A 13,634-nucleotide genomic window follows, 5' to 3' on the forward strand; every position below is an offset into this window, starting at 1 on the left:
CCCGTGCTGCGAGTGCCTCCGCCCTCACCGCCCTTGACGGCGGAGCTGCCAGGGGGTATGAGGCGATCCCGTCAGTGGAGCGCGCTATCGCGGTCAATCTTTGTCCGCGCGGCGCCTCTACGTGGCGGGGTTTGCCCCGCCTCCCGTCCAAAGCCTGTAGGTTGTCTGCCTCCCTCGGAGCCAGAGCTTATAAGGCTGCGGGCCAGGCTGCTTCTGCTTTGCACGCGATGGCCACCTACCAGCGCTACCAAGCGCAGGCGCTGGCCGAGCTGCACGAGGGCGGGTCCAACCCAAGCTTATTACATGAGCTGCGCACCGCGACCGACTATGCTCTTCGGACTACTAAGTCCGCCGCGTGTGCGCTGGGGAGGACGATGTCCACACTTGTGGTTCAGGAACGCCACCTCTGGCTAAACCTGGCCGATATGCGCGACGTTGACAAAGTTCGCTTTCTTGACTCGCCCATATCCCAGGCTGGCCTGTTCGGCGACACCGTCGGTGAATTCACCCAGGAATTCAAGGCGGTGAAAGAGCAGTCGGATGCGATGGGCAATGTCATCTATCGGCGTGGCCGTAAGCCCGCTCCGCCCGCCGAGCCATCCACCTCCGCTGTTCCTCGCCGAGGGCGCCCGCCAACGAGTGCTGCCCCGCCCCCGCCTGCGCCTCCGGCCAAGCGGGCGCGGCGTTCACCTCGAAAGCAGGCAGCCCCTCCTGCCCAGGGCGCCGTTAAGTCCGGTAAACGGACCGCGAAGCGTCCCTGAGACAGGCCATCCGGAGAAGAGGAAACTTGCTCTTTCCCCGCTGGAGGGCGGGGCCCCGATAACAACGGTACTTTTCAGTGCCACCAAAACATCAGTAAAAGAGCACTTTTTCCCTTCCCCGGATGTGACTGCACGAGTTCTGCCAGTCCGGGACGCGCTGCCTTCCGGCTCGCAGACTCTACGTGCTTCGCCAGTGGCTCACGAGCGCTGGGGGGACGGTCTCCCTTCCCTCAGCCCTCCAGCCCCCTCTCCGGAGTCAGGGTGCGGAGCCAGAGCGAATCGCTCTCCTCCAGCTTTTCCGCGGGACCCTCGTGCTTCCCGGATCAGCACACCCACTCCGCGCTGCCCCACCGCTGGTACGTCAGCGATTGTAGCGATGACTCCATTAGCGAGGGCTCTGCCTGCCTGGTTAGCGCGGGCCAGCCCCTCGCGGTGGCTCATACGCACAATCAGACTCGGTTACGCGATTCAGTTCGCGAAACGGCCCCCCAAGTTTACGGGCGTGTATTTCTCCAGGGTCAACCCCCTGTCCGCCCCTGTCTTGCGAGAGGAGATTGCTGCCCTCCTGGCGAAGGGTGCAATCGAGCCGGTTCCTCCAGCCGAGATGGAGAGTGGGTTTTACAGCCCATACTTCATCGTACCCAAAAAGAGCGGTGGGTCACGGCCAATCCTAGATCTGCGCGTTTTGAACCGCTGTCTGCACAAACTGCCGTTCAGAATGCTCACGCAGAGGCGCATTCTCCAATGCGTTCGTCCTCGGGATTGGTTTGCAGCCATAGACCTGAAGGACGCGTATTTCCATGTCTCCATTCTTCCACGCCACCGCCAATTTCTGCGGTTTGCGTTCGAGGGTCGAGCGTGGCAGTACAAGGTCCTCCCCTTCGGGCTCTCTCTGTCTCCGCGGGTCTTCACCAAACTCGCGGAGGGTGCCCTAGCGCCCCTTCGGCTCGCGGGCATTCGCATACTCAATTATCTCGACGACTGGCTGATTTTAGCCCACTCGCGGGAGCAATTGATTATGCACAGGGACGAGGTGCTTCGGCATCTCCGCCTACTGGGGCTTCAGGTCAACCGAGAAAAGAGCAAACTCGCCCCCGTGCAGAGGATTTCTTTTCTCGGGATGGAGCTGGACTCGATCACCATGGTAGCGCACCTCTCCGAGGAACGCGCTCGCCTGTTGCTGAACTGTCTGAGGGAGCTCGACAGCAAACTAGTGGTCCCACTGAAGTTCTTTCAGAGGCTCCTGGGGCATATGGCATCCGCAGCCGCCGTCACGCCGCTCGGGTTGCTCCATATGAGACCACTTCAGCACTGGCTTCACGATCGGGTCCCCAGACGCGCATGGCACGCGGGCACACACCGGGTCTCGGTTACTGCGCTGTGTCGCCGCGCCCTCAGCCCTTGGAACGACCCCTCGTTCCTACAGGCCGGTGTGCCTCTAGGACAGGCGTCCAGCCATGTTGTTGTTTCAACAGACGCTTCCAACACGGGTTGGGGGGCCGTGTGTCGCGGGCATGCGGCTGCGGGCCTCTGGAAGGGTGCCCAGCTGCATTGGCATATCAATCGCCTAGAGCTGTTGGCAGTGTTCCTCGCTCTCCACCGCTTTTTACCGGTGCTGGAGCGGCAACACGTGCTGGTCAGGACGGACAGTACGGCGGCGGCGGCGTATATCAACCGCATGGGGGGTATGCGCTCTCGCCGCATGTCTCAGCTCGCCCGCCGTCTGCTCCTCTGGAGTCACCCGCGGCTGAAATCGCTGCGCGCCATTCACGTCCCAGGCACGCTCAATCGTGCAGCCGATGCGCTCTCACGACAGCTGTTACGCCCTGGAGAATGGAGACTCCACCCCGAGTCTGTTCAGCTGATATGGGCGCGATTCGGGAAGGCCAGATCGATCTGTTTGCTTCCCCCGAGAACGCTCACTGCCAGTTGTTTTTTTCCCTGACCGAGGGCTCTCTCGGCACGGATGCACTGGCCCACAGCTGGCCTCGGGGCATGCGCAAGTATGCGTTTCCCCCAGTGAGCCTGCTCGCGCAGTTTCTGTGCAAGGTCAGGGAGGACGAGGAACAGGTTCTGCTAGTTGCGCCCCTTTGGCCCAACCGGACCTGGATATCAGAGCTCTCACTCCTCGCGACGGCCCTCCCCTGGCGGATCCCTTTGAGAGAGGACCTACTCTCTCAGGGACAGGGCACCATCTGGCACCCTCGCCCCGATCTTTGGAACCTCCACGTGTGGTCCCTAGACGCGAGGAAGACTTAGGTAACCTACCGACTGCGGTGGTTAATACCATCACTCAGGCTAGAGCCCCCTCCACGAGGCGCCTACGCCCTGAAGTGGAGTCTATTCACTGAATGGTGCGTCTCTCGCAGAGAAGACCCCCGAAATTGCCAGATTAGTGTTGTGCTCTCTTTCCTTCAAGAGAAGTTGGACAGCAGGCTGTCGCCCTCCACTCTCAAGGTTTACGTGGCCGCCATCTCCGCTTATCATAGCGCGGTAGCTGGCGGCACCGTGGGAAAGCATAACCTGGTCATCCAGTTCCTTAGGGGTGCTAGGCGAATTAATCCATCTCGCCCCCCTCTCATGCCCTCTTGGGATCTCGCCCTCGTTCTCACGAGTCTGCGATCCGATCCCTTTGCGAATCAGTATCTCTAAGATTTCTGTCCCTGAAGACAGCTCTGCTGGTTGCGTTGGCCTCCATCAAGAGGGTCGGGGACCTGGAGGCATTTTCGGTCAGTGACTCGTGCCTGGAATTCGGGCCGGATTACTCTCACGTTATCCTGAGACCCCGCCCCGGTTATGTGCCCAAGGTTCCTACCACCCCCTTTAGAGATCAGGTAGTGAACCTGCAAGCGCTGCCCCCGGAGGAGGCAGACCCAGCCCTTTCTTTACTTTGTCCAGTTCGCGCTCTGCGCATTTATGTGGACCGTACTCAGAATTTTAGATCATCTGAGCAGCTCTTTGTCTGTTATGGCGGTCGGCAGCAGGGAAGTGCCGTATCGAAACAAAGATTATCCCACTGGATTGTGGATGCCATTTCACTCGCTTATTCGAGTCGAGGTCAGCCGTGTCCCCCGGGAGTACGTGCACACTCCACTCGGAGCGTTGCATCCTCTTGGGCGCATGCACGCGGCGCCTCTCTAACAGACATCTGTAGAGCTGCGGGCTGGGCGACACCCAACACATTTGCAAGGTTTTACAATCTGCGAGTGGAGCCGGTTTCCTCAAGGGTATTAGGTAACCCTTTGGTGATTGAGGAGACAACTCGGTAGGGTGTTGAAACTCGCTTGCTGCGCCATTCTCCCTAACACGGAGGTACGTGCGCCTTTTTTATCTGTCAGTAAAGTTCCCCGTCAGGTGAGCCCTGCAGATTCCTCCGTGGCCCCCAGCACTGACTCAGCGGAGGAGTCACTTGCTGGCCCACTACGTTGTAGGTCTGCCCGCTGGTCAGCCCGCGTTTTGGGTATAGGTGCCTGCTATGCGTGATCCCCACTAGGCGATCCCATATGCTTATTCCGCCACGGTTAAGTCCCCCCCCTGGGCGGACCCGTGTCTTCCCTCTCCGCTAACCACTCTTTGCTATGCGTACTCCCCCTTTTTAGGGCTAGTCCATAGGTAAATTCTGCCATCTATCCCCCCCTTGGGTAACGGATGGCCTCCGCAGCGTCCTCCCTATCGGGATTGCACGCTTCCCAACGTACTGTCGTATTTCCTAGAATTATCTAGATGCTCACGACTTCCCAAAAAATATATCTAAATCCGTAAAACTTCTGTTGAAGTAGGATAAATTAGGGCCAGGGACACGTTGGAGGACCGCGCCCCCCATGATGTGGGTGCGTCACGCTTGCTTGACTATCTCCTCATCGGGGGTGTTGGTAAGGTGCAGTCATTATGGCGCTTTCCATATTCTCCCATTCATGGCACTGAAGTTCCCCAACCGAAGGGGAACGTTCGAGGTTACAGAAGTAACCCTTCGTTCCCCGAGGAGGGGAACGGAAGTGCCATATTCCGTCGCCATAATGACTGTCCCTTAGCTGTTTGAAAGTCTCTTCAGCTTAAAAGGATGGCGTCTGCTGGCTTCAGGTGTGCTTATATGCTGAGATGATTGCAGATGTCGCACACCTGCGCAAGCTTACGCCGCCAATTAATTTCATTCATTGGCCCGTTCAATACTCTCCAGATAAGCGGCTTCTGATCCGAATCCTCCCATTCATGGCACTTCCGTTCCCCTCCTCGGGGAACGAAGGGTTACTTCTGTAACCTCGAACGTTCTTCAACAATCTGCACAGGCAGTTGTCATATAAATGTTTATTTTTTTTGTAGCCATGTTTTCAGACATTTATATTCATTTTTAGACAACACAATACCAATACCATGCTCTAAATAACAATATTTTTATTTGAAATTTGAAAGAAGTATCATTATACTTATATTAAATAAATTATTATTAAATTATTATTAAATAAATGAAATCCCCAAATAATCCAAAGTAACCACATGATTGATTTTGTTAGCTCACGTTGCTAGTTTTGTGGTGTTCTCTAAACTGCATCACAATATGAAAAAAATAACAGTCACAGCTTTCGTTTCATGGGGACTTTGATATTTTAATCAAACCCCTAACTTATAAATACTAAGAAATGGATGAATTTCAATATCTTTACATGTTTTTTTTTTTATTATTACCACAAATGATGCCATCATTTACTCGTTTCTTCTGTTAAACACAAAAGAAGATATGTTAAAGAAAGTTAAAAAAAATGCATTGACTTCCATAGTATCAATGGCCAATTGTGCTTTTTTCAAAGATATAAAATATCTTAAAATATCTTTTGTTTGTGTTTGACAGAAGAAAAAAACGTATAGTTTAGAACCATTTGAGTGGACTTCTTGGACATACAAAATCCTTCAAAAATCACTATATTATTAATTTATTGATTATTATTATAATTAATAATAATAATAATAATAATAATGGTAAAAGTAATAAAAACAATAATGACTGGAGTAATAACTTTAAACTATAATAAAAAAGCAGTTATTTCAATTTTTTATTTAACAATTTAATGATTTCTTTACATTTCTTACATGCCGCATTGATGAACAGATTAATAATAAAAAGCATGAAAAAAAACCTAACCCCAAACTTTTGACTGGTAGTGTATAAATTGATCTTTACATGTGCATTGTTACATTTTCACATTTTAGCTTAAGGTGTCACATCATGCATCAGAAATCATTTTACAACGCTAAAAACTGAGACTATAACATGATTCTGGACCTCTGGAAACCACCGACTGTTTTCTGAGATTTTGAGTGTGCTCAGATCTCATCAAGACCATTCGGAGCCGCACAGGGGCCATTCGCCATTAAGACATCTGTTGCAAGCGTCACTTCAGAGGTTTGGTGCTGTGCTCAAACGAGCAACCCATCAACACTTGCTCAAAATGTCAGTTTGACATGCTGGCTCCTCAGGATAGCTGTCACTGTGTGTGATTTATAATGCGGCTGTACAGAATTTATGCCCTGAAAGAGCATATTTAAGTTTTGTGGGCATATATCTGTTACATACATAGACTTACTATAATGATAGACTTTGATTTAATAACAGACTTTGATTTAATAACGGAGTTAATTATTTTTTTTTTTTTTGTATGAGTTTCAGAACATATTCTTAAAATCAGACATTGATTTCTTACGGTTAAATTCACTGTAGTGATTTTGATTGAATTGTGTTTATTACAACATAAAAATAGGCTACATTGCATGCATCTCCTCACAGTTGAAGCACTGCTTGTTAGATGATGAATATCAGTGAGGAAAGAGTTTATTTTTAGACTTATATGTTACCTTTAGATAAAACAGGCTTTTTGAAGAGGTGATTTACTGACGCTTTATGAGTGCTATATTGAGCCTGCAGGCTCCAGTTATAATCACCAACACTACAAAGTGCAAAACAGCGTGTAAAATTTGAATAAAATAACTTTATAGCAGATACTATATCTACAAGCAGCTCATTATGATGCAGAATATCAGAGAATATGCCCATTTGTGGTGTTTTTTATGCTTCTGTGGAAGTATATGCTATTTGGACATTTTGATCCAAGATGAAGCAAATACAGTACATGTGTGTGGGCATTTCTCGAATTATTATGAAGATTCAGTGCATAGGAGGTTCAATTTATGTGCAATCCTACACCAAAAAAAAAAATATTATTATTTTAGTAAGGTGCTAGAAGTGTCCTAGAGTATGTCCTTGCACGAACTCTACATTGGTTCCTAATTATCATTTGCTGTCACATTCTGGATGTCTATAACAGGGTGAAACTTTCAACCTACAAGGAAGTCAATGATTAATGTATCTCTGTCTCTCTGACCATAAGAGATAAAACACCTGTTATCATTTATAAGTCATCAGATCACACCAAAAATTTGGCTAATATCATCATGTAGCCTGAAGCAAGCATATAAGTAAAGAGACTACATCGCAGAAATAAGTTTAAAATTGGACACAGTCTGGTATAAACTACTCAACAACTGCCGAACGAATGCAAAGTTGAAGTGAAAATCCCTTTTTAAAAATAGCTGTGTCATATTTTATGATTTAACTGGATGACAAATGGTGTCATGTTTATTGTGTGTACTAGGCAAGACTGACATACACTCCAGTAAGATGACATCTGAATGAATAAACACAAATTTTTACTGTCATGCAATGCTGACTGCTTTTTATAAATACAGACTTGTTCCTATATCCAGGTAGGGACTCTCATAGATGTAATAATGTTCCTGCTATACAAACTGGATGTTCTATCCCTCTACTCCTAAATCCAACCCTCACATATTTTGACAATTTTTTCAATTTAGTCATTGACCATATTAATCTTGGCTTGTGTTAACTAGGCATGGGACGATTTACCATTTACCGTGTTTTGAAAAAGTCTGGATTAAGTGGTTTAAAAGTCTTAAAACCACAAAAATGTTCTGTTATACCAGGGGTGTCAAACTCAATTCCTGGAGGGCCGAAGCCTTGCACAGTTTAGTTCCAACCCTGCTCCAACACACTTACCTGTAGGTTTCAAACAAGCCTGAAGGACTCAATTAGTTTGATCAGGTGTGTTTAATTAGGGTTGGAACTAAACTGTGCAGAGCTGCGGCCCTTTTGGAACTGAGTTTGACACCTGTGTGTTATACCATTCTTAAGGTACATATAGTTTTTTTTTTTTTAAATGTGTTTCTGTGTTATTTAAACTAATAAAGACAGCAAAAGTCAAGGATCTATTTCAATTGTTTAGTCTGACATGTTTACTGTTGCAAATTATTAGTGGGGTTTGCTTCCACTTTTGTTAATCTTCATATTTATTCTTCTTCTTCCTTCTTCTTCTGTGCGTTTTTTGGGCGCGCAACTAGTCCCACAGTTTTCACCACAGACCCTTGAAAGTACCGTCAAATTGTGCGGTTTTATCAGGGATATGTTGACTTTTATAAGGGGTCTGGGTTCCCCCATAGACATAACATAGGGACGAACTTTTGATAAATCACAGCGCCAAGTGTGAATTTCGGGGAATTATGAGATTCACAACATCTTAAATGGGTTGCAGCCTGGGTAAGAACACATTCCGCACGGGGGTATAAGTTTTACTCCTGAGGTGCTAGGATGTCCCAAAGTTTCCCATTGACTTAACATGGGCCATTGAAATCCATTCATCCCATTGACTCCCATTATAAATGTCACACATCAATAGCATTACATAGGATTGTCATACAGTCATAGGGGTGGGCACATTTGACTCAGGCAACTAAACAGGGTCTCAGTATGATAATGAAGCTCTCAAGCCACGCCTCCAAACTGATCCCATAGTCTGCCATTAAAAAAGGTCCGGCTCAAGCCATTGCAAATCATGTTAGCATGATGCTAACCCAATTAGCATGTTGTTAGCATTATGCTAACACAATTAGCATCATGCTAGCTAGCTCCCTGCTAATCATGTTAGCATCATGCTAGCAACTTGATTAGCATGATGTTAGCATAATGCTAACACAATTAGCATATATATTTTACCCTAGCGAATTGTTATGGGAAACCCCACTCACGTTTTCTTTAGGAAATGTACAATTCTAGTTATAAATGTTTCCTAAAATAAAATATACTGTATTTTGTTTAATTGGGAAAAAAAATGTTTTTTTTTTACCCAGAGATTTTAAAATAACTTATTTCAGAGCACTAATCTCAATACCGTGAAACCGGGATATTTTTATTCAATGTTATTATACTGTGAGAAACTTATGTTGACTTGCAAATTTATGTTAATCAATGCAGCACAGTGTTTGATTCATAACATTTTTTTTAAAACTATTTTAAAAGCACTTTGTTTGAGGACCAGTTCAAACTCTCACAGTGTTTTCTGTCTGTTTGTGTGTGCTTAGAGTAGCTCAGTAAAAAGGCTACATTGACTTTAAAAGTATAGGCTCCCGCTCTGTTTTACCTATCTGTTCATCTGATACCCTTTTAAAAGAGTAGGTCCCTCAGGGAAGACTGTTAATACATCTTAAAATGCCAAAACGACCTCTTTTAGTCTTATCTGTTGATGCTCTAACATTTATTGTAGAGAATGAACATGTCTGGGGTTAAATGCAAGATAAATTCAGGCTTTCTAACACACCTAACAAAAAAATCACATCAAATATTGTGATAAGAATTCATTACTGGTCAGATCTGTTTCTGGGTTCTTCATTATATCGGATATATAGACACTGATATCTCTGACTTGTCTTAATGCTGCCGTCTCCATATGTAATGATGTCAAGGCTTGGCTTTTATGGTGTCGTGTCATTCGCAATTCATGCCCCATAAACTGAAAGATGACAGTATTCGGTGTGCATGGATTTATGTCTTTGTACTTTTCTTCCTGTTATAGAATAATACATCATGGAAACCAGACACCTGTCAAGACTGCATCTGCTACAATGATATTGTCATCTGCAAACCCACGCGCTGCCGAAATCCCCAGTGTGACTTTCCGAGGGTAAGAATGAAGTATTTGCTCACAGGCCATTAAAACAGGGCAATAACAGTGCCTGGATAAATGAATGCATTGGAATATACACAGCCAATTAAACATTAATGCTTTCGGTCCAATTAAAAGCAACCAATACTAAGAAGCAAATGGTTCAAACCACGAGGGCTCTATCAAGTATTTCTGTCAGTATTTGTAAACATTATTGATCCCAAAAGGTTTCTAATGGACTTCATTTACAGATACAACAGTTAGTTTTGGTCCTCGGATCGAATCACCTAAATGGTGTTTCAAGAGTGTTTGTATATTTCATTGTCTGGTATAAACATTTGTGTGTGGAAAAAGTAACTGTGAGTTAGTCATTTAAAAATCCATAAATATATTCTGAAAGGATTCTTTATTTGCATTGATGGATCCATAAATAACTTTAACATCTATAGCACATTTCAGCTCCAAGGTTGTTTTTGGTGTAAAAATGTTTTACTAAAATATTATGAGCTGTTCACTGAAACATTTTCAGGGCAATCTCTTCTATGGCTTCACTGCAAAAACATTCTTTTTAAAACTTTATTTTCAAAATTAATGTGCTAAAATGTGCCAATGAATGTGCTAAAATAGTTATGTAAATATACTTATAGGATGTTTTAGGGAATAAACATTGGTCCCTATAGAAGTGTTTATCTTGTGGAGATGTCAAAAACACAATGTAATTAAATTACTGCCATTAGAACAAATGAAAAGTGTGTTTTAAAACATTTTTTTTCTTGTACAGTTCATATGTAACTGTACACAATTGTAAATTTTGTAGTACAAAATAAACAAAAATAGCAATACGACAGACTAATAGAGATCTAGAAAAATACAACTGTGCATAACAAAGTAAACTGTAAATCTAAAAATAAAATCTCATTCAAAATATTAATGAATACTTAAAGGTTACTTTGAAAAAAATACTTAAAATGTATAATATATATTATTAATAATAATATTCACACACACACACACACATATGTTCAGGGCTTGATCTTAACTGGAATGAGTTGCCGTTGTATATTAGCCAAGCCTCTTCCATTATTGTTTTTAAATCTCTTCTTAAAACACATGCATGAGAAGTTGACATTTTATGTTTATTTCTTTATTTTATTTCTTTATGTACTTGCTATGCTTTGTTTTACTCCCTATTGTCAGCACTTTGGTCAACTGTGTTGTTTTAAAGTGCTTTATAAATAAAATTGAATTAACTTATTTGATCACCAGCCAACATTACAAGCCACTCACCATTTCCACTTCGCCACAATTTAGTTCGTTAGGAAAATATATTCTAAATGCAGAACTTTAACTTTGGCATGCTAAAATGACTAATAGATGACTGAAAATGACTTTTTTGAGTTTTCCACATGCCTGCTCGTTCGTTTAACTTTTTTGTGCTGTATATGATCTTGCTCAATGAGCATGAGGAAATGGGTTGTGGTTTTATAGTGTCGCATTCTAATTAGTTTTTTTTTTCAAATGACTTTTTTCTATAGCCACACCAAAAATAAAAAAAAATAAATAAATTAAAAAATATTATATATAATAACACTCGTACGCATCACATCACCTGAAATCAGCCTTGACACCGAAGCCCTTGTCGGTGCATCAGGATTGCCTGTGCACGTGATCATCCTCTCATATGGTATTCACCTGCTTTCTTTTGCTCACGCAAACACAGTTATTATTGTCATCTTTCATGCTAGCCCCTCATTGAGCAATCCTTATTGTTGAACTCTACTTTTAAAGAAAACTACAATTTAAAAATTCTCTTCAACCAGCCAAAGTGGCTTTTGGGAGTGACTGTCTAACCCACTACAGCTAAAATCTACCCATATATCTACCATATTTACCATATAGTCAATGTCAGCAAGGTTACAAACATATAGTTGCTTGAGTGATAAAATGTTGAAGCATATAAAAAATAATATATAAGCATTACTGTTGTTACCGTAGATTCATTATTATTTCCCTTTGGTTCTGAATTAAACCTTTTCTGAAGTGATCAGTAATTTTTGTAAACTCATCATGTGCTTAATATCTTCATTTAAAGCTATATGTTTTGCATGCTAATCCACCTCTCTCTCTGGATGTTTTTCTAGGGTGAGCGTTTAAGAATCCCACCTAACAAGTGTTGTCCTGAATGCTTTGCGCCGTCGCCCGGCATCTGTCACCATGAAGGACTGGTTTATGGGGTAAGCAACGCTGCTTATGATGACACAGCTCCTCCACTGAAAGATGCTAAAAGCCTCATCCTGTCCCTTGGCGAATCTTCCCACTTTTTTTGCTTGAGCACCAGCGGCTCGTTGATTGCTTGATTTTGTGCACAAAAGCGTTCTTGTTTGTGTTCCACTCTTCACAGACAGAGAGAGCTTCTCTTTTTGTCCCAATCACCCCCTTTTTTAAAGAGCCACTTGGTGCTGTGTTTAAAATTCTAGCAGCGTAGCTTCCAAGTCAAGTAGCATTTGCTTTTGGGAGCAAACTGTGTTGGCATTGGGGCTCTGAACAATAAATATTACAGTTTAAAAGTCAAGCCACCAATGATATAAACACGTCGCTTTAACCAGGTATTGATCTACTGCTCGTTCTCTCCTCAGCATGATAGTCAATGGAGTAACTCCAAATGTTCAGTGTGCACATGTGCTCATGGGAAGGTGACCTGTGGGCCACGCGCCTGTCCTCCTCTCAGCTGTGGGAAAGACCAGAGTCCTTTTATCCCAGATGGAGACTGCTGTCCAGTTTGTGCTCATAATGGAGGTACAGTAACTGCAATCACACACACACACACACACACACTCAAACAGACAGCATGAAAGGATACTACATTGTTTTGTGAAAGTGATTGCTCTATTGTTTTTTTTCCAAAATTTGTTAAGTAACAAATTGAAAATAGAAAAAAAAAATGTGAGGTTGTATTTAGCCTGAGACCCAAAATAAAAAATTGACTCATCATGTTTTTACCCTGAAGAGTTTCTACATCTTTATAATTTATTAATATATTTATTTATAAATCTAAATTTTTTTTGATGAAAGCTAAAGACAGTATTTGGAAGAATGTTGGAAACCAGTAGCCATTTTCTTTTTGGTTTAATCCTTTTATTAATCAGGGGTCCCACAGCGGAATGAATCGCCAACTTAATCAGCATATGTTTTACACAGCTGATGCCCTTCCACCCGCAATCCCATTTTATCTGTTCACACACACACACCTGTTCCAGATCACTGATTATGACACAGACAGCTGAAGCTCATCACTGAATCATTAACTGAACCATAGACACCTCTCTATGCAACACACATTGTTGAGTATTGTTTACCCTGCGTAGCACGACAAATCGCTATCCATTGTCTAGTTTTCCCGTGTTTTGATCTTTTTTGTTTGTGTACTGTTTTTTGATTCTTTGCTGCCTCGCCTGACCTTTAGCCTGATTTTTGACATCATTTTTGGATTAATAATAATAATTGTTTTGCTCCTGTGTTGATCATTGCCTGTACGACCTGTCTTTAATAAACTGTACTTGGATTCATGCTTCTGCTGTTAGCATTTGCTTCGTAACAATTAAAATGAAGAAAAATAGATTTTTTAATCAATGATTTACATGCCAAAGTTGACATAAAATTGTTTTTTTTTTTTATTAATCTTACTGAACTTATTATAAACAGTTTGTTTAATGTTTTGTTTTTAACTTTATTCACATTGTCATTTAATCCAGGGGTTCACAAAATTTTCAGCCCGTGCCCCCCAAAATAAAAATGCCAGTGACTCGCGAACCTAACATTTCTTGGAGGTGGTTTCAAATATTCAAACATTGCATGCTCAACATTAGGT

General features: G+C 43.5%; 1 protein-coding gene across 1 annotated transcript in view; it reads left to right on the forward strand.

Annotated features, from left to right (window-relative positions):
* Positions 1–9,676: 9,676 nt before the first annotated feature.
* fras1 (Fraser extracellular matrix complex subunit 1) overlaps positions 9,677–13,634 on the forward strand; it is a gene marked incomplete at its 5' end in the record, with an annotated part of 190,295 nt that continues 186,337 nt past the window's right edge. Inside the window, 3 exon segments of the mRNA NM_001130840.1 lie at positions 9,677–9,784; positions 11,908–12,000; positions 12,403–12,562. Coding sequence (NP_001124312.1) covers positions 9,677–9,784; positions 11,908–12,000; positions 12,403–12,562 — 361 coding nt within the window.

The sequence above is a fragment of the Danio rerio genome, chromosome 5 (assembly GCF_052040795.2).
Source record: "Danio rerio strain M-AB ecotype USA chromosome 5, GRCz13ab, whole genome shotgun sequence".
NCBI classification, from domain to species: Eukaryota; Metazoa; Chordata; class Actinopteri; order Cypriniformes; family Danionidae; genus Danio; species Danio rerio.